This window comes from Dipteris shenzhenensis, chromosome 21 (genome assembly GCF_047967505.1).
Source record: "Dipteris shenzhenensis isolate YYH24624 ecotype China chromosome 21, Dip_SZ_1.0, whole genome shotgun sequence".
NCBI classification, from domain to species: domain Eukaryota; kingdom Viridiplantae; phylum Streptophyta; class Polypodiopsida; order Gleicheniales; family Dipteridaceae; genus Dipteris; species Dipteris shenzhenensis.
This window is the reverse complement of record NC_141616.1, coordinates 15212213-15234641: the sequence shown is the minus strand read 5'-3', so window position 1 is coordinate 15234641 and position 22429 is coordinate 15212213. Positions and strand designations below refer to the sequence as shown.

The 22429-nt window shown below is 40.7% G+C and overlaps 1 protein-coding gene, 1 long non-coding RNA gene and 2 pseudogenes across 3 annotated transcripts; 3 read left to right on the top strand and 1 right to left on the bottom strand.

Moving 5' to 3' along the window:
- Window positions 1-3541: 3541 nt before the first annotated feature.
- On the top strand, window positions 3542-4398 carry LOC147888539 (uncharacterized; annotated as a pseudogene).
- A 7587-nt stretch (window positions 4399-11985) lies between these two features.
- LOC147888538 (uncharacterized) lies at window positions 11986-15109 on the bottom strand (annotated as a pseudogene).
- A 1658-nt stretch (window positions 15110-16767) lies between these two features.
- LOC147888537 (putative pentatricopeptide repeat-containing protein At5g52630) lies at window positions 16768-18183 on the top strand. Its single transcript, XM_087392310.1, has one exon. It carries the CDS (start codon window positions 16768-16770, stop codon window positions 18181-18183), a length of 1416 nt encoding a protein of 471 aa, XP_087248436.1.
- An 824-nt stretch (window positions 18184-19007) lies between these two features.
- LOC147888536 (uncharacterized) lies at window positions 19008-21058 on the top strand. 2 transcript variants are annotated; one of them, XR_015543049.1, is made up of 3 exons: window positions 19008-19474; window positions 19641-19813; window positions 19921-21058. It is a non-coding gene; the product is annotated as an uncharacterized LOC147888536 (long non-coding RNA). The 2 variants fall into 2 exon arrangements; XR_015543048.1 differs by having other exon boundaries at window positions 19008-19533.
- Window positions 21059-22429: the final 1371 nt, after the last annotated feature.

Genomic DNA, 22429 nt, shown 5'->3' with positions numbered 1-22429 from the left:
TTGGGGTACGGTCGTGAAGTTTTGCATCTGAACTATTTGATGTGAGTTATGATGACACAGGTGGAATGGAAGGAGCCAAGCAAAGTGTCTACATGTCAGACTCAAAAGATGAACCAGGCTCTAGTGCTCTTTGAACATGATCTCATCACCCAACTTCGTCAAAAGAAAAATGAACATCTAGCAACCATGTTACCAGTAGAAAATGTCCGATGAACCCCCACGGGTGGATGGAAGATGCATCCAATTTTGTCTTTTTCCGCATTCAAACCAATGTTTTCGCTCCACCTCCCTACCTGTCTGGCCACCTCTGCCTGGAGAAATATTTTGGCCTCGCCCTAGGGTAGCGGGGTGAACCCACTACACATCTTACTAGACAACACTTCAGCATATGATGGCTCATGAACCTCGTCTTCATGACCTTCCTCCTCATGATTCGCTCTAGCCTCCAAACTATCTTGTCTGTTGCCATCCTCCATTGAACCTGGTGTGTGCAGGTCCTTCTCAGGGGGAGGCACTCATTTCTTGCATGTAGAGCTCACACTGTAGTCGTTGCCACTCGTGGGCATTTCAGCGTGTGTCCCACACCCTTTACATAGGGCCGATGTGCATCATTCGTGCACCGGTCCACACCTCGAGTCAAGGCACATGGAATAGCTCTCGGTTGATTTACTTTTAAAAGTTTCTCCTCACTCTAACTAGCATCACTATAAGCTTTTAACATGAAAGACATTGAATCCCCTCTATACATGATGCCATATTCTTTAGAGCTATATTGGCTCAAGGAAAAAGTGCATAACCTATATCTGGACTACAAGAAAACATTATATACAAGAGCCTCCAAATTTAGCTCCTATAAATAAATATATTTGCCCCAGCCTACTCTGCCCCCTCTTGTACCCACCCTCCGTCTCCTTCTCTGCCCTCTGCCCTCTCTCCCTCCAAGCTACACCGCCTTGTGTTGGAGATCTATTCTTATTGTTGAGACCTCTATTCCTCCTCCTAATATGATATCTTCAAGGATGGTGAGGAGTAGGGCTACAAGACCATGCAATACTATGACCTCTTGAGAACACCAAAAATGCATTGGGTTTGTGGGTGCCTTGCACCTATAGCTTGCATGACTGGATAGTCTTTGGTTTGCAATTTTTGATTACCTTCCCCAAAGACATCATCTGAAGGTAGATATTGTGATGACTTGGGATCTTTTGGCTTCTCATGGGGACCAAGAATGGTGATTGTTTTTGCCTCCTCTTCATCTTTCTCGATCATGGTCAATGCACCCTCATCATCTAATCTACATTGCACAAGCTCATGTGAAGGACAAAACTCTGGCATGAAATCTAACCACCAAGGATAGTACTTCATCTCCCAATCCAATAGGTCCCCCTTTGATCCAAAATTTCCATGCCAAAGTAGATGGCAAGCTCCTTCAAAGTGGTGACTTGATTCCACATGTCACACTTGACTGTCATCATAGCAAACAAATGAAACAAAAGCCTACAACCAAAAGTTAAGTAAATGTAAGAAATACAAAAACAATAGAAAAACAACTTGACAAGTAAAGATAGCAACTACCCCTATAGAAGCCTCTTTGAAGCCAAGCAAATCTCTCCAAGCATTTTACCACCCAGAATAGGCTTTGCTTCTAGGCTTTGCTTCACGTAATAATACTTGAAAAGTTATTGATGATAGCAAACCTACAAGGGATAGGTGCTACATGAAATCTTTGGTGTCATTGGCAAGTCAAAACTTTTTGTAAAAGTGGAGTCGATATAAATTAGTTATGTAATCTCAACTACTTATTTTGCACTAGAGAGCAAAGACATGCCTAAGAGATTGTATATTGTCACCTTCATCTCAATAATGAGCTATTTCTTCAAGTTGTTGGTCCTCTCCATCAGCGTGTCATAAAAAACTTCTTTCCCAACCCAAACACATAATTCCTTGTCTCCTAGTTATCCAAGTGTTACCTCAAGCCATTGTAAATTAAAGGTCATGTACTAGCATGAAACTCCATTAAAAAGTTTCAATTAATACTATGACATGAAGTTGGGGGTAGTGAAACTTCACGCACCTCTTTGCTTTTTGTTTCTTTGACAAAGATCCTTTATCATTTGAAAAGAGGGATAAAACATACATTTTATGCAAAGAAAACAACTGCACATCTTCCTTCCTTACTCTTGTGATAAAAGGATAAAGATGCTAATATCCTAAGTTACATTATAGTCTAGAAGAGGGAAAAGAAAAGGATCAAGGAAGTCCATGATCTTACCAAGTTGATCTGCACCAAAGAGAAGGGCAATGCATTGTTGAAAGAAGATCTTATGGCTCAATATGCATGCATATATTAAGTGCTAAAACTAAATGCATAGAATGATGCACCTAAAAGAGTTCTTGGAAATGATATAAATTTCATAAATAACTAAGAATTGAGAAAAAAATTTAAAGAGATGGGCAATGCATTGTTGAAAGAAGATCTTATGGCTCAACATGCATGTATATATCAAGTGCTAAAACTAAATGCATAGAATGATGCACCTAAAAGAGATCTTGGAAATGATATAAATTTCATAAATAACAAAGAATTGAGAAAAATGTCATGGGCCACAATGGGGTTGAATAGTCATATAAATTGCCCTCTATTCATACTAATTTTTCTTGAGTAGAATTCTCCCTCAAGGCCCCACCTTCATCAATGATCCAAGGCCCATGAAATTTGAAGAGAAGAAAAAGATATATATACACAATATCTTTAGAAATGATTGACCCACGTGGTTGCAATGAGCATCCAAAGGAAGATGGCTCATAGGCAAGAAATGGAGCATGGAGAGAGAAGAAAGGAAGACTCAAGAGAAATGCCATATTTTTAGAAGAAATGAAATTGCAACTCACAGAGCTCATATCATAAGAGAAGTAGAGTTTTCATGAGGAAGAGGAAAAGTTTGCTCATGCCAACGATTGGTATTGAACGTTGAATAGCAAGCTACGATCAACAAGTTGTGTTCAGCTATGGCGAAGGCTTCATCCATTATTTGGAGCTAGGAATCGTGTATTTTTCTCTGATCGATGATGTCGCTTGCTCGGTTATTGATGGCACAGTCAGATGCTTTAATAGATGTTTAAATCACCATGGCGAAGGACAAATTTGAAGGTAGGACTGTGGAGGCAGATTAAAAATGAAGTATGGAGCATCTATTATGTCTGGTAGGAAATTAGGTGTTGGTAAGAAATTGAAATAGGTATGTCCATTCTTAACAACCATCCATTGCATTGCACATAAAACTAACCTTTGTGCATCATCAAGAAGTTACCATCTACTAAGGTTATTGATGCCACCTTGAATCAAGTTGCTACTCTTTTTAAAAAGAGTGTTGTACATCAAGAAACGTTTAAGGCATTACAAGAAGAATTGTCTTGTCATAATTTGAAGATCCATAAGATTCATGCTATTAGGTGGTTGAGTCAACATAAGGTTTTGACAAGAATTTGTGAGATGTATGAGCCTTTGCTTTAGTTTTTGAAGGAATAAAATTCTCCCTTATTTGATAAAATGTCATCCTTTGAATTTATTTATGCCATTCACTTTTTGCGGACTTGTTTCAACACCTAACATCACTAAGCAAGATATTTCCAAAAGAGTTTGTGGATGTCACTCTATAGTCCTAGGTATTGTTGATGCGGAGATTTGTAAAATTGAATTGGAGTTTATTGCTGAACCTTCCTTGGATATCAATGCGAGTAAGGTACATAGTAGAGGATTTCCAATTATTCGTGAGTATGGACCTCAAAAAGATTTATTGCATGAATTAAGGGCCTCTATTAAAGGAGATGAGTATAGAAGCATCAAAATATCACGTGATTTTGATGGTTCTGATATCGATCGCATCATAACCTTTCAAATTACATTCTCTTTGACCATAATTAACAATCTCAAAAAATGATTTGTAAATAAATCAGCTTTGGGTGCCCTATGCATACTTTGTCCTTCATGTCACCCTCCCACAAAACTTGCAAAGAACTTTGGGACCGAAGAGATAGAAAAGTTGATAGAATTTTATGGTCGAAGCAAGGTTTTGGGAGGAGTGTCCCATGACAATCTTGTAGATCCAATGACACTTCAAAGAGAGTTTCAAACATTTAAAATCCAAGCCACGATAGATTGGAAGGGGTGGAATTTGAGAGCTACTTGGGCTTACATTAGTAATAATGAGACTCTGGTTGAAAAATATGGAACCTTACTAAGGTTAGCCCAAGTAGCATTGGTGCAATGTTGTAGTACAACAACTTGCAAGAGAGCGTTTAGTGTGCAAAACATCATCTCATGACTTCAGCGAGTCGATTACTTTATGGTGGACTGACGTGAAGACAACAAGACATGCTTACAACTCTCATGGTTGAAAGGTGATATTAACATTTTCTTTGTTGAATTTTACTACATTATTATCTCTATTTGACATATGTGAAGGCTTACTTTAGTGATATTTTCACTATTTACAACTATCACATTATATTGGATGGGAGCAAGTCGACATATACACCATTGGCCAATGATGATTCTTTGTAGCTATGATGCCCCTTATAGAGGATAGACACATTTATTAACACCTTGGATTCTATCCTCTCAATGGCTCTTTAAAAAGTGTATTGAAACCTGCTCTATCTACGCCACGAGAAACTTTATTAGCCTTTTGAAGGCTTTATGCAATTGAAAAAGTTTTTATAACCTTTGCCCTTTTAAAACTTGCTAATATTTTAGGAAAGAGTTATTGTACTCCTCGAATTCGAGAAATGGATTTCGGTAGAAGGTTTGTCAAGTGAAATAAAAATTATTTTTTTCGCACATTGGAGGGCATTCCCCGGAGGAAAGTGCCCCCAACCTAGTGAGTTGTTGGCTTTCATGTCTAGGGGAATGGCCCATGGGAGGACTCTCTTGGGAGGAAAGTCCAACCATGGCTCATTCCCACCCCCTTGTGAAAGGCCTTCGAGAGGATAACTCAAGGTAAAATTGTTCTCTAAATGAACTAAGAGGCTAATCTTTTTAGAGGCATTGTATTTCTTGTAAGACTACGGGGTCAACTATAATGTTTTGTTATTGTAGTTCCTGTGGGAAATACATATTAGTTGGGCTATGTACTTGTGATAAAGTTGTGTAAACAAGCCCATGTGTTTTTACGTTCAAGGGGTCAAAAACAAGTGAGTCCATGGTCAAGCCTTGGGCGTATGGTTCTTGTCGATGCAGGTTGTATCTGGAAGTTCTACAAGTGCTATTTAGGTGGTTATTACCAATTTGGAACTCTTACATGATCTACATTATTGGTGTCCAACAGTCTAATGTTGTTGTTGTATCTGTGCTTGTTCTCAGCACGTGCTTTAGTGCCAGCTGTATTGTTAGTAAGCTCAATCTAGATTATGGGACGGTTGTTGCCAATATTTGACCCTCTGAAGATCCCATCTACATCACTTACAATACCATCACTGATATCTAGATTGCTTAAGCAAATGTCAATCATCATGCCTATCTTCAGTCTCAGCTCTCCATGCAAGCCAGCGGTTTTTTTTGGGTCCATTGGGATGCTCATTTTTTTGATGCATGTCTTGTGCTTGTGGTTGATTGTGTGGGTTTCCTTTTACTATTTCAAACTCATACTCATTGTATTTGTCTTTAGCAGCTGTGTTTATGTAGAACAGATGTGGGATTTTATGTTTGCTTGAATTGTTCTTATGTATAAATAGTTAAATGTGGAAATATCATCATGTGTTTGCAAGAGCCAATGTGAATTTTATCCAACAAGTCAAGGAATGGTCCATTCTCTTGTCACATTGATTTTTTTAGTTCAACAAGTCAATGAATGGCCATCCTCTTGTCGCATTGGTGTTTTTAATTCATACTAATGTACGTATGGTTCTCCAACATGAACCAAGTATCGATGTTTGTTTGGATTGTTGAGAGAATATCCAAGAATCTTTTATGGGGCTTGCTTGGCAAAAATCACCGGGAAGAAGGATGCCAACCCCACCAAATGGTGTGTCATCGTTGTGCTTTATTTCACACATGTGCATGTCAATAGCGATGACCAATGTGTTTATCCCCACCATCGAAACTTTGTCGATGACCACTAGTTCAACATTCTTATACAAAGCATAAAGATTTTGTAGCTTCTCTATTGAAGGAGCTGTGTAATGGTAATGTGAGAGCTGCATGTATCGTGCTTCCAATTCCTCTTGTTGCTTTTCCAATGTAAGCTAATACGAGGGCTCATGGCAACTCAATCTTTGTAGTTTTTTTGTGTGAGGGTAAGTGGAGAGTTGTGTAATGGTAAGTGGAGAGCTGCATGTATCGTGCTTCCAATTCCTCTTGTCGCTTTTCTAGGGTAAGCCAATACGAGGGCTCAGTCTTTGTAGTTTTTTTGTGTGAGTGCAACCATTGCAGAGCTTGTACAATGAGCATCACAATGAATGTTTTTTCAGACCCTACTTTACTAGGATATGAACAAGCGAAACTTCTCTTCTTGTCTAATTCTTTTTTTCAAGAGGATATCGTCAATTATGGCACGTTGGTCAAAGTTTGTTTGTTGGAACATTTTGTAGTAAAAGTTGTTGGACAGTATATAAGCTATTCAGTGTTGTTTGTACTGTATTTAATTTGTGTTGTTCTTCAACTGCATTTCTCTATCGAGGTCAAACTTGTCAATGTCTGTATTTACTATTGTTGTTTTTGTTGATGCAAACCTTGTAGTGGTGGTGTTGCTTGAGGAAAAATTTGTGTGTGAAGACATCTTGTTAAAAAATGCTTCATTGGCAGTAATTATTTCTACATTCGCAATGTATATGTCATGCCAAGTTGGGTATAGGTGTTCAAGTGAGTGTTCAGATGATTCAAATGGCAAATAGAGTAAGCACAAATCTCTATAATGTTCTTCTGGTTTTGTGTTTTTGTTTGTAATTGTTGAAGCCGATTATTTTGCAATGTTTTCTTTATTGTGCCATGCCATTTTTTTATAGTGAATTTGCTAGCAAAGGTTTCCAAAAATGTGTGTTTCAAGTTTTGTCCACACTTGAGATATTTTGAAATAATGGCATCAAAGAAGATGTTTGTGCTTGTTGGGTCTAGCTTTTGACGTTCTGCTTGTCTTTTCAGTAGAAGTGTTCATTCTTTGGCATTGCTTGTTTTTATATAGATAAACTCCCTTTTAGCACTAGTGTGAGGTAATAATAGAGAAAGGTACACAGCTTGTTGTGCACTGATATGTTGAGTGTTGAGTCTTGAATTTCCCACTTTTTGGATCCAGTCATTTGCAAGGATGTTGTTCTGGATACTGCACGTGATTGTTGCTTCTATTGCATCGTTTGTCTCTTTGTCAATTTTTGTCATGACAAACTAGATGTCTCTGTTTGCTTCCCATAATTCTAAAATCATAGCATTGAAGTTGTTTGCGTATATGTCTTTTGGTTGCCTTCTTAAGAATATCATAGGTTCATAGATACTACTTCACAAGGAAAAGATGTATCATCTTCAACTATTTGCAATTTTTCTAGGAATGCATCATAATCAATCAGTGTTGTTTGTTTGTCTAAGAAATGGAAGGAGTTGAAAATGTGCAATTTGTGCATGTGTAAAGATCTTTTAATAAATCCAACACTATTTACAATTTTGAATTGTTTCTTTTTCCATGCACTTGCTTGCTATATGACTCATAAGCATGCCAAAGGTCATTGCATTTCATAATACACAACATCAAACCCGATAGCATGCCCAAAGGGCTATTTGTGTTTTGAAGCATTTGAGGCCACATTGCACGTGTTTGGGATATCCAATTTTGCTGACGTGTACCGCTAGAGGGGGAAAAACCGACAACTCAAAATCTTGCTACTCCCACGAATTTTAAATTTTCACACGTCCTGCTTGTCAAATCATAGAAGATTAAGTACTTGCAACTTGCCCCCGCCCCTACCCTTGCAACTTGTATGCACCTCGACATGACCTTGTGCCGTCTTTGGTTTGGCATTGTCGTCTTTCAGGTAAGTTGTCTTCTATTCTTCGCTTGCCTCACAAGCTAGCTTCTCTTTGTTTTGGTTTGGCATTGTTGTCTTTCACTAATCGTCGCCATGGCAACATGCAGCTTGCCATGGTTTGCAAGAGAAGCAAACAGAGGCTGCGAGATAGAAAAGTTGAAGAGCTTGGTCATGGCACAAGGAACAGAAGACTCCTTGTTGCAAAGCAACAGGAAGCAGTTGTTGTAGATGCACACATTCCATCATTGCCATCAGAGCAAAGAACACGAGCTGTGATGTCACGATTGGTGGTAGCATTCGAGGAAGAAACATCAGGCCATTCAGGTAAATACTAGTCTTGGGTCTTCACAAGCTTTAGCTTGCACCCTAAAGTTCATAGAGTGACAACCCTACCAACACCTCACATTTTCATGCCAAAACGTCACCACTATTGCAATGACTTTTTCACTTAGGCTGTCTCTCCTTTTCTTGCGTTCTGTTGAAGCCCATAGACTACTGATCGGGCATTGCTTCCACTCTGCGTCCATCTCTCTCTAGTTTTCTCTAAATAACAAGGACATCTGTAGAAAGCAGACAGGATGCAAGATGTTTGACGAGCACATCATACTCATGCTTGATACAACACAGGTCAGTGGTTGCCTAAACCATCCTGGTGGTTGTTTGTGATTGAGCTTTGGGATAGTTTACTTGTTTCATTGGATCTCATAGTCTACTCATGTCCCTCATCTCATCTCTATAAGCAGTACCTGCTAACCATTGGTAGTGGAGCTCTGGACTCTGATGTGTCTTTGCGATGTGTAGAAGACTATGTTGTGACTTGTGTAAGAGTCCAATAAATTCCTTGGTTCTGACCATAAGGTCCCATCATAGTTCCAAATGGTGTAGGATAGGGTCTCGGTCTTGGAGTCTTGAGTCCCACAGACCCCACCCCCCTAGGTGGGAGGGGGAGTGGAGGGTCTCGGTCTTGGAGTCTTGAGTCCCACAGACCCCACCCCCCTAGGTGGGAGGGGGAGTGGGTGCTCAGCGAGGACCTGTAAGAAGTCACCCATATCATACCATCGCCAATTTTTCCTCCTTATGGGCCAAAATCACTATTGCATTAGGACCAATCTATCCTCAACATGTAAAGGTGTCCTCATCCATGAAGATCGATGGGTGATCCAGTAGAACCGATCGACAATCATAAGACTGCCAGTTGAACCGATCGACGTCATAATACTCGATCGACGTCATAATACTGCCAATTGAGCCTGAGCATCATGGAATTGTATGATGAGGGGATGATCTCGGTTGGGGTCTCTCCTCACATGCCAAGACCTCTCAATTGCGTGCTGTGCAACACCCAGGGTGGTAGCCACAAAGATTGTTGCATCCTCCATCAGTGTAGCTACAATATGCTTGATCTTGTGAACTTTGATATTGAGAGCCTTGCTGCTCTTTTGATAGTGCTCCATAAGAGTGGATGAGACATTGTTGTCGCAAGTTCCCGCTTGGCCACTTCCACCCATCGAGATGTCTCTGCGATCACAAATTGCATGCTTGCAATCTGCACCTCTACCACTGGTGTACTCCTTTGGGCTGCAAGTATGGTGGTGACCTCCTCTCCGATCTGAGCATGGAGATGTCCTGCCTGAGCTCCTGGATGAGCCTAGCCTACTCTTGTATAACACGGTCCTGCTTTTATATAACACAAGTCTTCTGCTAGGCGACGAAGTAGACTTGCTCTTGTGCAAAGCAAGGCAGGGGGCACTTAAGTTGGAGAGCACCCCAAGCTGCAAAAATAGCTCCCTCCTAGAAGACTCATGATGAGGAGCAACACAAAGAGTGATGGCAGTAGGGGCTGTACAAAGAGCACCAACTCGACAGAGGGGAGGCTGTAGGCAGCGAGGGGGAAGATGTGGTCGGTGGAAGCGGTCGTGTAGAGAGGTGAAGTCGACGGAGGGGGAGGCTATAATTGGTGGGAGGGGAAGCTGATATCAATGGAGAGGCTGAGGCTACCAGAAGGGAGATGGGCGGCCTACTAGGAGGTGGGGGGCTATAGATGGTAGACAGCACAGGCAAAGGGGCTGCCGAGGGGGGGGGAGTAGCTGGAGGTAGCGGGAGTAGCCAAAGGGGGTTGCAAGGCAAAGGCATCAGGGTGCTGCATGAGAACAACGGCCCAACGTTGGCAAGGCACTCAGAGAGAGAGAGAGAGAGAGAGAGAGAGAGAGAGATGTGCAAGAAGATTCAAGCTACGCATCCTCATGTCTTACAAAGAATGTATTTTATATAACATACCCTCACGGTTTACTTACACACATTCACTTTACACACATAACCTTACCTTAACCACTTTCACACTAAGCATTCTATCCTAGCACTTTATAGTGTGCATATATCCTAAGTGCAATTTACATACTTTTCTACATACTAAATGAAAAGGTACAAGCATTCACATAGATGATCCCTCGAAATCTACAACCATACATAGGTGATCTACAAGATCCTTGATCACACTATGAATGCTTGATGCTAGACAACGCCATGATAAACTTCAATTTTGTGCTATAGGTGCTTGGTAATAATTGCTATCCTTGATATGCACTTGCAGAACCATCTACCATGGGTGCTTAACAATTTAGTGGTAGTGCCTTGTAGCTTTGGTAGAGAGAAAAATATATTTCTTGTCTTTTACTTGATTTTCAGATCCATATTATCATATATGAACCCATACAAGCTCAATGATATAAGATAACTAAGTGAATAATTACTTCATGGCAACATAAATAGGTCATAGCTAACATTGCATGGCATGCTCTTTAAGAAACAAAAGGGAACAAACTAAAGGGAGGATTCATAAAACCTATGGATGGATGAGACGTATGCATATAGAGAGCCTCGAGAAGTCCAAATCTTCATGTACAAATAACATGTTCATAATTAGGTACAAAGGGATTTGAAAGAATGACACAACAGTTTATGGCAAAACCGAGAGATGATATTGAAAACAACAAACTCAAATGGACACATGAGAGTTAATATATATTTTGGAGTCTTTAGATATCTATTATATGAAAGGGAACAACCAAAACACCACTTTGTATAATTAGGGCCTATTCTCATTACTAGTTAAGGAGGACTTAACTCGAAGTAAGAATGCTACTTTCCTTAAGATTTTGGTTGAATATTTTTTAGGGTCAAGGCTAAAATCGAAATGAAACTATACAATTGGATACTCATTTTGAAAGTGCTTAAAAAGAAGAAGCTATAGTATAAAGAATACCATTCTGTGCTAAAATAGATCCGAATTTCCTTGTTGGGACCCCTTCATACATAATTTATAATGTCATGAGGTAAGCTTTCACCCTCTAGCATTTTTTTTGAAGAAGCGATGCTATAAAGATATACCATTTTGTGCTAAAATAGACGAGACAGTTCTTGTTGGGATGACTTCATAATATAATATCATGAGCATTCAAATTGTTTTTTCAAAGGTTAGAATGGGTGCCTACCCCTACGAGAGAGAGAAGAGGCCTAAGTTGATGTGGCCTCAACGTGTGAAAATTATTGGATCCATGCAAAGGGTAGGCGTCCATGAGTGTCGACATCCAAGACCCTCTACCCAAGCCTCGCCCATTGCTAACAAAGGGTCTACATGCCAATAAGAAAGCATGTGTTCCCTGTGAACTAGTTAGTTTAAAGTTTTGTTTCATCGAGCGTTTGCAGGGTATATCTGGATACACACACTACCCACTCGTTTTCTCACATGGATGGGCATCAGGTGGTGTGTACCCTGCTTGAGGAGTTGTGACTTTCACAACATAAAGGTCTGGGTTGGCACATATTAAATCTCAATTGGCCACATTGACAGACGAAATATAGTTGCCTAAAACTTGACCTTCAATAGCCTGACCTCACCAAAGGAAACTAACCAACTCACATAATCCTCACATGTGCGAGCAACTATTGATAGCACACGCGCCCAATAAAACGTCAAGAACGTGCAAACCAAAAGCTTACACTACTTAAGCCGCTACCACATGTCACGCTATGGAACCCCTCAATCCGGTCCTCCACGAGAGAGAATAAGTCAAAGTCGAGCATTTCGAGAAAGAAAGTGTTTGGAATCTGGCTCGCAACCATCGGTTGTTCGTCGGACTCCAAGTAGTCTCCTATTTGCAATGCCCTCCCCCTGCCCATTACCCAACACATAAAAGTCCTCAGTCGGCCTAGATCTCACAATAGCTAATGTCAGATGTTGGCATATTAGGAATCGGAATCTTGCCTCCCAATGACTAACCAGTCTGCAATTAATTTAACAATTAGCCTCTTAGTTCATTTAGAGAACAATTTTACCTTGAGTTATCCTCTCGAAGGCCTTTCACGTGGGGGTGGGAATCAGACTTTCCTCCCAAGAGAGTCCTCCCATTGGCCATTCCCCTAGACATGAAAGCCGACAAATCACCAGGTTGGGGGCACTTTCCTTCAGGGAAATCCCTCCAATGTGCGAAAAAAATAATTTTTATTTCACTTGACAAACCTTCTACCGAAATCCATTTCTCAAATTCAAGGAGTACAATAACTCTTTCCTAAAATATTAGCAAGTTTTAAAAGGGCAAAAGTTATAAAACCTTTTTCAATTGCATAAAACCTTCAAAAGGCTAATAAAGTTTCTCGTGGCTTAGATAGAGGAGGTTTTAATACACTTTTTAAAGAGCCATTGAGAGGATAGAATCCAAGGTGTTAATAAATGTGTCTATCCTCTATAAGGGGCATCATAGCTACAAAGAATCATCATTGGCCAATGGTGTATGCTGATTGTTATGTCGACTTGCTCCCATCCAATATAATGTGATAGTTGTAAATAGTGAAAATATCACTAAAGTAAGCCTTCACATATGTCAAATAGAGATAATAATGCAGTAAAATTCACCAAAGAAAATGTTAAAATCACCTTGCAACCATGAGAGTGGTAAGCATGTTTTGTTGTCTTCACGTCAGTCCGCCATAAAGTCATCGACTCGCTGAAGTCATGAGACAAAGGAGGACCTTCTATAGATATCCGCATCAGGTTTCCCGCACTTTCTGTGCCTAATTGATTTCTAAGTTTTGTTTTGATGATGTTTTGCACACTAAACACTCTCTCGCAAGTTGTTGTACTACAACACTGCACCAATGCTACTTGGGCTAACCTTAGTAAGGTTCCATATTTTTCAACCAAAGTCTCATTATTACTAATGTAAGCCCAAGTTGCTCTCAAATTTCACCCCTTACAATCTATAGTGGCTTGGACTTTAAATGTTTGAAACTCTCTTCGAAGTGTCATTGGATCTACAAGATTGTCATAGGACACTCGTCCCAAAACCTTGATTCGACCATAAAATTCTATCAACTTTTCTATCTCTTCACTCCCAAAGTTCTTTGCAAGTTTTGTGGGAGGGTGACATGAAGGACAAAGTATGCATAGGGCACCCAAAACTGAGTTATTTACAAATCATTTTTTGAGATTGTTAATTATGGTCAAAGAGAATGCAGTTTGAAAGGTTATGATGCGATCGATATCGAAACCATCAAAATCACGTGATATTTTGATGCTTCTATACTCATCTCCTTTAATAGAGGCCCTTAATTCATGCAATAAACCTGTTTGAGATCCAGAATTAGGAATAATTGGAAATCCTCTACTATATACCTTACTCGCATTGATATCCAAGGAAGGTTCAGCAATAAACTCCAATTCAATTTTACAAATCTCTGCATCAACAATACCTAGGACTTTAGAGTGACATCCACAAACTCTTTTGGAAATATCTTGCTTAGTAATGTTAGGTGCTGAAACAAGTCCACCAAAAAGTGAATGGCATAAATAAATTCAAAGGATGCCATTTTATCAAATAAGGGAGAATTTTCTTCCTTCAAAAACTAAAGCAAAGGCTCATACATCTCACAAATTCTTGTCAAAACCTTATGTTGACTCAACCACCTAATAGCATGAATCTTATGGATCTTCAAATTATGACAAGACAATTCTTCTTGTAATGCCTTAAACGTTTCTTGATGTACAACACTCTTTTTAAAAAGAGTAGCAACTTGATTCAAGGTGGCATCAATAACCTTAGCAGATGGTAACTTTTCAATGCTTGATGATACACAAAGGTTAGTTCTATGTGCAATGCAATGGATGGTTGTTAAGAATTGACATACCTATTTCAATTTCTTACCAACACCTGATTTCCTACCAGACATAACAGATGCTCCATCTAACCCAAAACCAACCATATTTCTTTCATCCGAATCATGGTTTTTAAGCAATTCCCTCACAGACTTGTATATACCTTCTCTTGTGCGGTCCTTAACATCAACAAGCTCCCAATAGCATACCTTGGGACCATGGTTATTGATAAAGGACACATATACAATCATATGCTCTTCAACAGCTATATCGGTGGACTCATCGATCATGATCCCAAAACAAGGTGAAGCTTTGACTTCTCTCATATAAGAAGAAACCAATGACTTACCAATATAATGCACAAATTTGGCACAAGATTTATTGTTATTACATTTGAGTTGGAACATTTGGAGTTTTGCATTCTCTCACAAACTCCAATGCATTTGGATACATATGATAAGAAATATTATTTTTTGCTATGAAATATGCAGCACGAAATAGATTGGTAATCTCATCCTCTACTGTGTCTCTTTGTTTCCAAAATCCCAATTCAAGAGAGTTCTTTCCACTAGACGTAATCATTGATCGTCGTTTATGAATTTCAGATTTGGCATGTGTAACAAGTGCACTATGTTGAATGTTCTTAGCCCCATCTTCCCGTGCAAAATCACTCTTACCTTTCTTATCTTCTTTCCTACACACATTGCAAAACATCTTTCCTTTTTCCCTATCAAACTCAATCCAGTGGAATTCTAATTTCCATTTCTCATTCCAAAACATTCTGGCTTGCCTTCTATGCTCAGCCTCGTCAATGTCTATTTCTTCCACATCCAAACTCTCACACTCCTCGTTGGTCTCTCTTGATTTTCTGCGTTTTGTTTTTTCTACATCTTCTTGTTTACTAAAACCACCCAATCCGAGCAAAGTAGTCTCCTTAAAAGCCATTAAAATTCAAAAAGAAACAAAGGCATAAAACAAGAGATGAAAAATTATAAGTACCTGGATTAATTGAGGACAAACAGAAGCGTATGTATATGATGCGCTCACCTCTGTTGCTGCACTGCAGCCAACCATAAGCACACAAGAAGAGCAACTTAACATCATAAAATTTATAGTTAAGGACACCACTCTCGATTCTCACAGTCTCTCTCTCTCTCTCTCTCTCACTCTCACACACACACACACACACATGACACAATTGCCCTATTAATTAAGGGCGTTCAATCATGATTTCACACCCCCATCATCTCCAATTATAGGAGGGAGGACTAAGAAGACAATAGCAAGTGCTTGAAACTTTCCCATGACACGCCAGAGACCAAACGAATTTTGTTGCAATATCCAACATAAGTTTGGAGTTTTCCCCAAAGAATCAACTGAGATTTGGGGAGGATTATCTAGGGACGATGCTTGAATTGCGAGTCGATGAGATTCCTGTATACGGTCTCACAATTCAAGCTACCCGCCCCATCAATTTCTATGATCAAATTCGTTTTTAATCTGGCTCCACAGTCCTACCTTCAAATTTGTCCTTCGCCATGGTGATTTAAACATGATCGATCAGAGCAAAATACACGATTCCCAGCTCCAGATAATGGATGAAGCCTTCGCCATAGCTGAACACAACTTGTTGATCGTAGCTTGCTATTCAACGTTCAATACCAATCGTTGGCATGAGCAAACTTATGAGCTTCTCATTTTTTATTGCTTTGATAATAATTCTCTAGCTTTTGCTTTGAAAAAAGCATAGCTTCAGGCGAGAAAGCGAGACAAGTTGGGGGACGGGAGTCGCAAGCTTTTGTTGACTCCTTGCTCCATATGACGAAAATCTCTCCGGCTCAATAGTCTCCTCTTTCTTCTCACAGTCACATTGAAAAGCAATCGAACATCTTTTCACGCCTTGAATTGAATCACGAGATTTTACGATGCAGGTCTCATAGGATTGTCGATCACCTATGCGCTTGCCTTGAATAACGGTTAGATTTACCTGTCGTTCCGCCAATGCATGCTTGCAATCTTCATCATATCTGTTGAACGATTGAAGTAGTACATGTCTTTGCCCAAGGAAGCGCCTGTAATAATCGAATCAAATCGGCCTCCCTCTCATTGGCCCTCCAAAGGAAACATCGTCTTAGAGAACTTGCAGGTAACTCGAGAAATAGCACAGGGAATCCATTATCCCATGTTGTCCCCCCCAGTGTCCACGGATTTCTTGAGCCCAAGCTGGGGGAGGGAGCCGAGCCTACTCTATGGGATGAGAGGGCTGCTGGGTGAAGTGTGAGACCAGGAAGCTTCAAAGGCATAAGAGTGATCACTGAGGCGGGAGAAGTAGAAGCAGCTCATCGAGAGACGCCATGAAGAAGTCCCAACAAACACCCACCGACTGAGTTTCCTCAGCGAGCCACCGTACAAATCAATGGAACTTGGAAGAAACACAAAGCATTCTCGACTCACCAGTGTGCACTGGAGAATACAGAAATGCAAACTTACAAAGAGCTAGATGACGAGTCACGACTCACGAGACTTGCTCTTGGTACCCTGGTCCCTGACAGGATGTGGGCGCCTCTTGCATACACCTCCTCCTCTTCCCACTCTCATTCGACATGCCTCATCTTGCTATTAAGCCTCTACCCTCGGAGTTACCGCAATTATACAGAACAGTATGTTGCCCCACGCCTACAGGATCGCCTCTGGGAGGACCAGCACACCGAGTAGTATGTTGCACGTTGACAAGATGTGATAGAATGGCCACCGAGCTGCACGGTGCTTTGAAGCCCAATACCAAAGAGTTGCCAAGCAAGGTAAACACCAGCAAGGGTTTTCATCCACATACTTTAGATGGGCATCATCAGAGTAGCCTTTCGAGCTGTCCTGAAAGTTTGCATGAGGAGATCCTCGGTCAGCTGGGTCCAGAGACAGATATCACTACCTATGCCTCACTTTTGACGCGCTGCACCAGTGCAAATGCTTTCTTTGAAGGTGAATCTGTGCATCAACACTTGACCAGGCGTGGATATGGAGGTAACATATTTCTGAGTAACCTTCTTGTCCAGATGTATAGCAAGTGTGGGAGCCTGGACGATGCACGAGGTGGGATGCCATCACGGAATGTGGTCTCTTGGAGTGCCATGATGGCAGCTTGGACCCAGAATGGGTTTGGAAAGGAGGGTCTACGACTGCTTGGTCAGATGCAGGTTGAAGACATCAAGCCAGACAAGGTCACGCTCATCTGTTTTTTGTATGCGTGTGCCAGTGTGGCAGACCTAGAAGAGGGTCAGATGATCCATACTACTATCGTCGGCAATGGATGGGAGTTTGATGTTGGTGTGGGGAATGCCCTTGTCAGTATGTATGGCAGGTGTGGAAGCTTGGATGATTCCAGGGCTGTGTTTGCAGAGATGCCGCTCCGGAATGGGGTCTCCTGGAGTTCCATGATTGCAGCATGTGCCCAGAATGGGCAAGACGAGGAGGCACTCCAACTGTTTGGTCAAATGCAGGCTAAAGGCATGAAGCCAAGCAGCATCACCTTCCTTTGTGTTCTTAACGCATGCAACCATGCAGGTCTGGTTACTGATGGAAGGCAATACTTTGCCTCTATGGAAGACCATGGCATAACCCCATCAGTAGAGCACTATGTGTGCATGATTGATCTTCTTGGGCAACGAGGACTTCTGGAAGAGGCAGAGGACCTTATCATCAGCATGCCATTTGAACATGCCACTCCAGCATGGTTGAGTTTGCTTTCATCATGCAGATTGCACGAGGATATGGAAAGGGCTGTTCGTGCTGCAAATGTTGTTTTTGAGATAGATCCGAGGAATGCTTTACCTTATATGTTGCTAGCAAACATTTATGCCAAAGACAGTAGATCAGATGATGCATTGAAAGTGAGAAAGGCAATGATTGATGATGGTAGGAAAAAATTGCTAGACTGCAGACATAGTGAGGTGAACAATGTGGTGCATGAGTATGCATTATCTAGACGAGGACATACATGTGGAGTTATAGAGGTTAGGTAGCTGCATCAGGTAGGAAGGATATGTGATTCAAATATGACGATTCGCGATGTGAAGAAGAAGACATGCTTTGCTGACACAACGAGAAGCTGGCTGTTGCCTCCCCCTTTGCTCTCCTCTTGTAGGAGCACACACTTGTACTGCCAATAACATTTCTTGGACTTTCTTGCTGCCACAAAAATCATATCTATTGCTGTCAAATAATGAGGAATGCGAATTGTTTTCAGGACATCAAGGATGGTGTTTGTACATAATGATTGTTGGTGAGCTAGAGGTACTTAACTCAAAGTTTCATCAATTTGAGATGCTATGGGTGAGGATATTGCTACAAGCTTTTCAAAGGCCTTATGGAGGAATTTCGTTTATGTGGACAAAATATCAAGCAATTAAGGAAGGAAATGCCTTGCTGTACATCTAATATCAAAGGCTATATCTGGATATGATATAATGCATTTTGTGTGCGTTCATATGTTGCACTGGTACCATGTTCATGATCTCACCTTCAACATAAAAAATGGATGATTAAAGATTCAATCAAGGAAATAATTAGAAAGACCTACCCTAATTGTAAAAACATGGAAAGAGTCATGTGTTGCCCTTGAAGTAGGGAAGAGTGGTTTAGGTTAGGGCATTAAGGCCGACTTTGGCCTTCAACCCATGGTTTTTTCGGGAGATTTATAGGTCAAAAGACTCAAGTTTAGTAGTAGTAGGCTATGCTGGTATCAGAAGATATTAGTAAATTGCCTTATGGACATTTTCTATGGAGTGATGGTATAAAGGATTTCTTCTCAATGGATTGTTTTAGCAAATTGAGACCTATAGGCTGCTCTTGCATGCTTGTTTTAGAACTCCAGAACCTTCGATGCCTTATTTTGGAAAGTAATAGGCATAAAATCAAAGCCGTCAACCCTCTTTACATGACCTAGGCAGCCTAGTCCATGAAAAGAAAAGGAGGTCTCTTCTTAAGCCACCTGGGCAACTTGGATTTCTGAAGATCCAAGGGCGCTAAGCTTTCTGAACGGAATAGGAATCGTTGTCGGTTTTGCTGAGAGGTGGATAGCGGGTGAAGGCGATGGTGGAGTTAAGTCGATCTATCGGATCCAAGCTTCACTCTCCAAAAGAAAAGATAAGAGCTACACAACTTCAGGGATTCGCTCTATCGAAACGATTCGTCATGTGTCATTTCTGAATCGAAAGAACTTGGATAAATTTCCAGCAGGTCGACAGGCATCCACTCCACAAGAGCTCTATAAGAGTGATCTGAGCAAGGTCAACAGATGCGTTCTGTGTGAAGGTTAGGAAAGCACTTGCTCGTTTGAACGTACAGGTTGTTCATAGGGAGACTTCTCGGAGGTACAGGATCTCAGGACTGTCTACAAGATTTGACGTTCCCATTGGAAGCGGGGGTGGAGATGTGGGTTGTGAATTACTTTATGCTTACAGAGCTGCCCTGATTGCAGGTTAAAGCCAGCAAGGCTAGTTATCTCTCCATAGAAGTTAGCATAATTTGTGATGGTCTGGTAAACTTAACGACTGAGAAACAACCAACCTGTGGGGGACTGGCTGGCATTAGAGCAGTCGTGCGAAAATCTGAAGTCAAGAGCATTAGGACGATGGAAGATTGTCCTAGCAGGTAATGTGGATGCATCTAATTCATGGTAACTATACCTGAGTGCATGGGCTTTGAATGGTTTACTTAGTGCTGAACAGGCTAACAAGTTTTCTTTTTAATTCGTGCAGAGGGGAGTTTGTTGAAGTTTTGGTTTGTAAGTGGACTGTAATTCTTCCTCGTCTCTTACCTCCCCAAAGCTCGAGTATGGCGACCAAGGTGAAATGACAGAAATCCAACCCAAATACGGACAGTTGAGTTTATTGAATTCATGCGTTGTTGGGGGACGGAAGGTCGCCTATTGGGTTTTGATAAGCTTTGACAATGCCACAATGGGCAGAGTGGCCACTGACTTCATCTCTAGTTTGAGCAGGAGATGTAATGAATTAGGTGTGAGCATGGCTGAAAGAACGATTGTAGATCCATTTTTCTCTTGCGATTGATATATGAACAGGCCTCTCAAGAAATTCATAGAGTACAAGGGCGGGGAGATGGCTGAGAAACATCGAGCTTATGGGGAGTTGAAAAGAATCTTTGAGACTCAAATAAGCATCGTGACAACATTGTTGTCTATCAAAACATCTGGAACCCAATAGATCTGAATCTCAGTATCTAGCAAATCTGGCTTTGAAAGTGAATGCCAAGGTTGGTGGCAGCAACGTGACGCTAGCTATCAAGCTCCCTCGAATGTGTCCTGTGTTTAATCGACCAACCATCATATTTGGGGCAGATGTCACTCATCCGAATCCAGGTGATGATGCAGGTCCATCTATTGCTGCTGTGGTTGCAAATACAGACTGGCCTTCTGCCAATAGATATATAGCCAGGGTTCGAGCCCAAGCTCACAGGAAGGAGATAATTCAAGACTTCAGGGAGATAGTACAGGAGCTGTGGCATGAATTCTGTGACAAGACAAGCAGTAGGCCAGATAGGTATTCCAAAAGGAATGAATGGTTATGGATCTGTCGGATTTGCCTGATTTCTGATTACACCTGAGATGCAGAGGCACTGAGATCCTTAGCTACTTAAGATTTGGCTCTTTAAATGTCTTCTTATCCATGTAGAGTTATGTAGCAGATGCCCACTTGACAAAGCATTGACAATGCGAAAATTGGATCTTGTTTTGTAGTCTCATATGAGATGCCCACTTGACAAAGCATTGACAATGCGAAAATTGAATCTTGTTTTGTAGTCTCATATGGGTGACCCTTGAAGCTGCAGCCACAGTTAGTTTGTGGTATCCTTTTGCTACACATGAATGTTGCTAGTTCCCTGCCATACAGCATGACTTGGTCTCCATGTGGGGGGTTGGTTAAAAAGTTAACCTTTGTGCAAGTCATGGCAAAGATGTGTTCTATTATGGACCAGGTGGACAATTGCTACTGCTTCTACGTACAGTGCAAGTAAAGTCCAGTGTTGCCATGAGTTATGAACTGTTGGATGTTATTATTCATTGTTACTCCTCCTGCCTATGATGCAAGGAGAGGCCAACATCCATCCCACCTCCAAACTGAACCCACATTTTGACCCTTTCGATCTAGAAATGTTCGACGGTCCTTTTGGAGGTGGAATCATGCATGGTAGATGAAGCAATGATGACTGTGATTTCTTTCTATAGGACAACCATCTCATGGGTTAGATTATCCAAGTTTCCTTCACTTGGGTTCAAGTGATAGAGAAAACTAGACACAAAATGAATGAACTTGTTTAGTACCATCTGATTTTCACAACTCTTAGGCAATGATCTCGCAAAAAGTCATGGAAGGACTTCCAGCGCTTATAATTAACGTCCAAGGACAAGACAATCGTTGGGTATTAATCTATCAAAGTTGAACTGGAAAGCATAAATGACTCACAATTCCAAATCCATCATAGTGAAACAATGCGATCCAGGAATGTACACGTATCCATGCAATGATGTTCAAATAACCTCAAAACATACACGAAAGGCTTCTAGAAAGAACCCATTGGAAAGTGCTAATGAAAGCTGAGAATTGTTTTGTTGTTGTAATTTGAATTTGAATTCCATGGATTAGTGATAGTTATCCTTAGACTCATAGGACTTACAAACTCTTAAACACTCAATCTAATTAAGTATGGACACTATCCTAAAATTGAGAAAATAGCTCGAAATTTTCGTGTTAGGTTGACCTTCAAACTTTAGGTAGAACTCAAAGTAATAGCTGCTAGCTGCAAGTTCCAATCCATAATAGTTTTTTTCAGCATATAAGCTATTATGGAAAATAATCAAAACCCAAAAAACCTTATCAATGCCTTTGAATGATTCTAGGAAGTTAGCAGGACATAAAAGTGTCCTAGGACATTTTTATGTCCTACCCAACTAGTCTTAACCACCACTTTTAGCAATTTTCAAGCAATGATTAGTAGTTTTTAGCACCCATTAGCACTTTGTTACCATCAACTAGAACAACAATAGAGAGTGTCTCTAGAAACATTAACAAATGTAAGGATGTGAATGGATGAGAAGAATAAGAGCACTTCCTAAAGGAAGTTTTAGGCTACAATAGAGGCTCTGCCAAAAAACAATAGCAAATTGGGGAATAGTTTGTCCATTGATATTGTAAAGAAAGAAAACTAAATAAGAGCATAGCTACAAATGAGCTATTAATTGATGGTTCC

What these genes read in the sequence shown, in the direction of transcription:
- LOC147888537 (XM_087392310.1), top strand. Translation starts at nt 16,768, where the DNA reads ATGCCTCATCTTGCTATTAAGCCTCTACCCTCGGAGTTACCGCAATTA.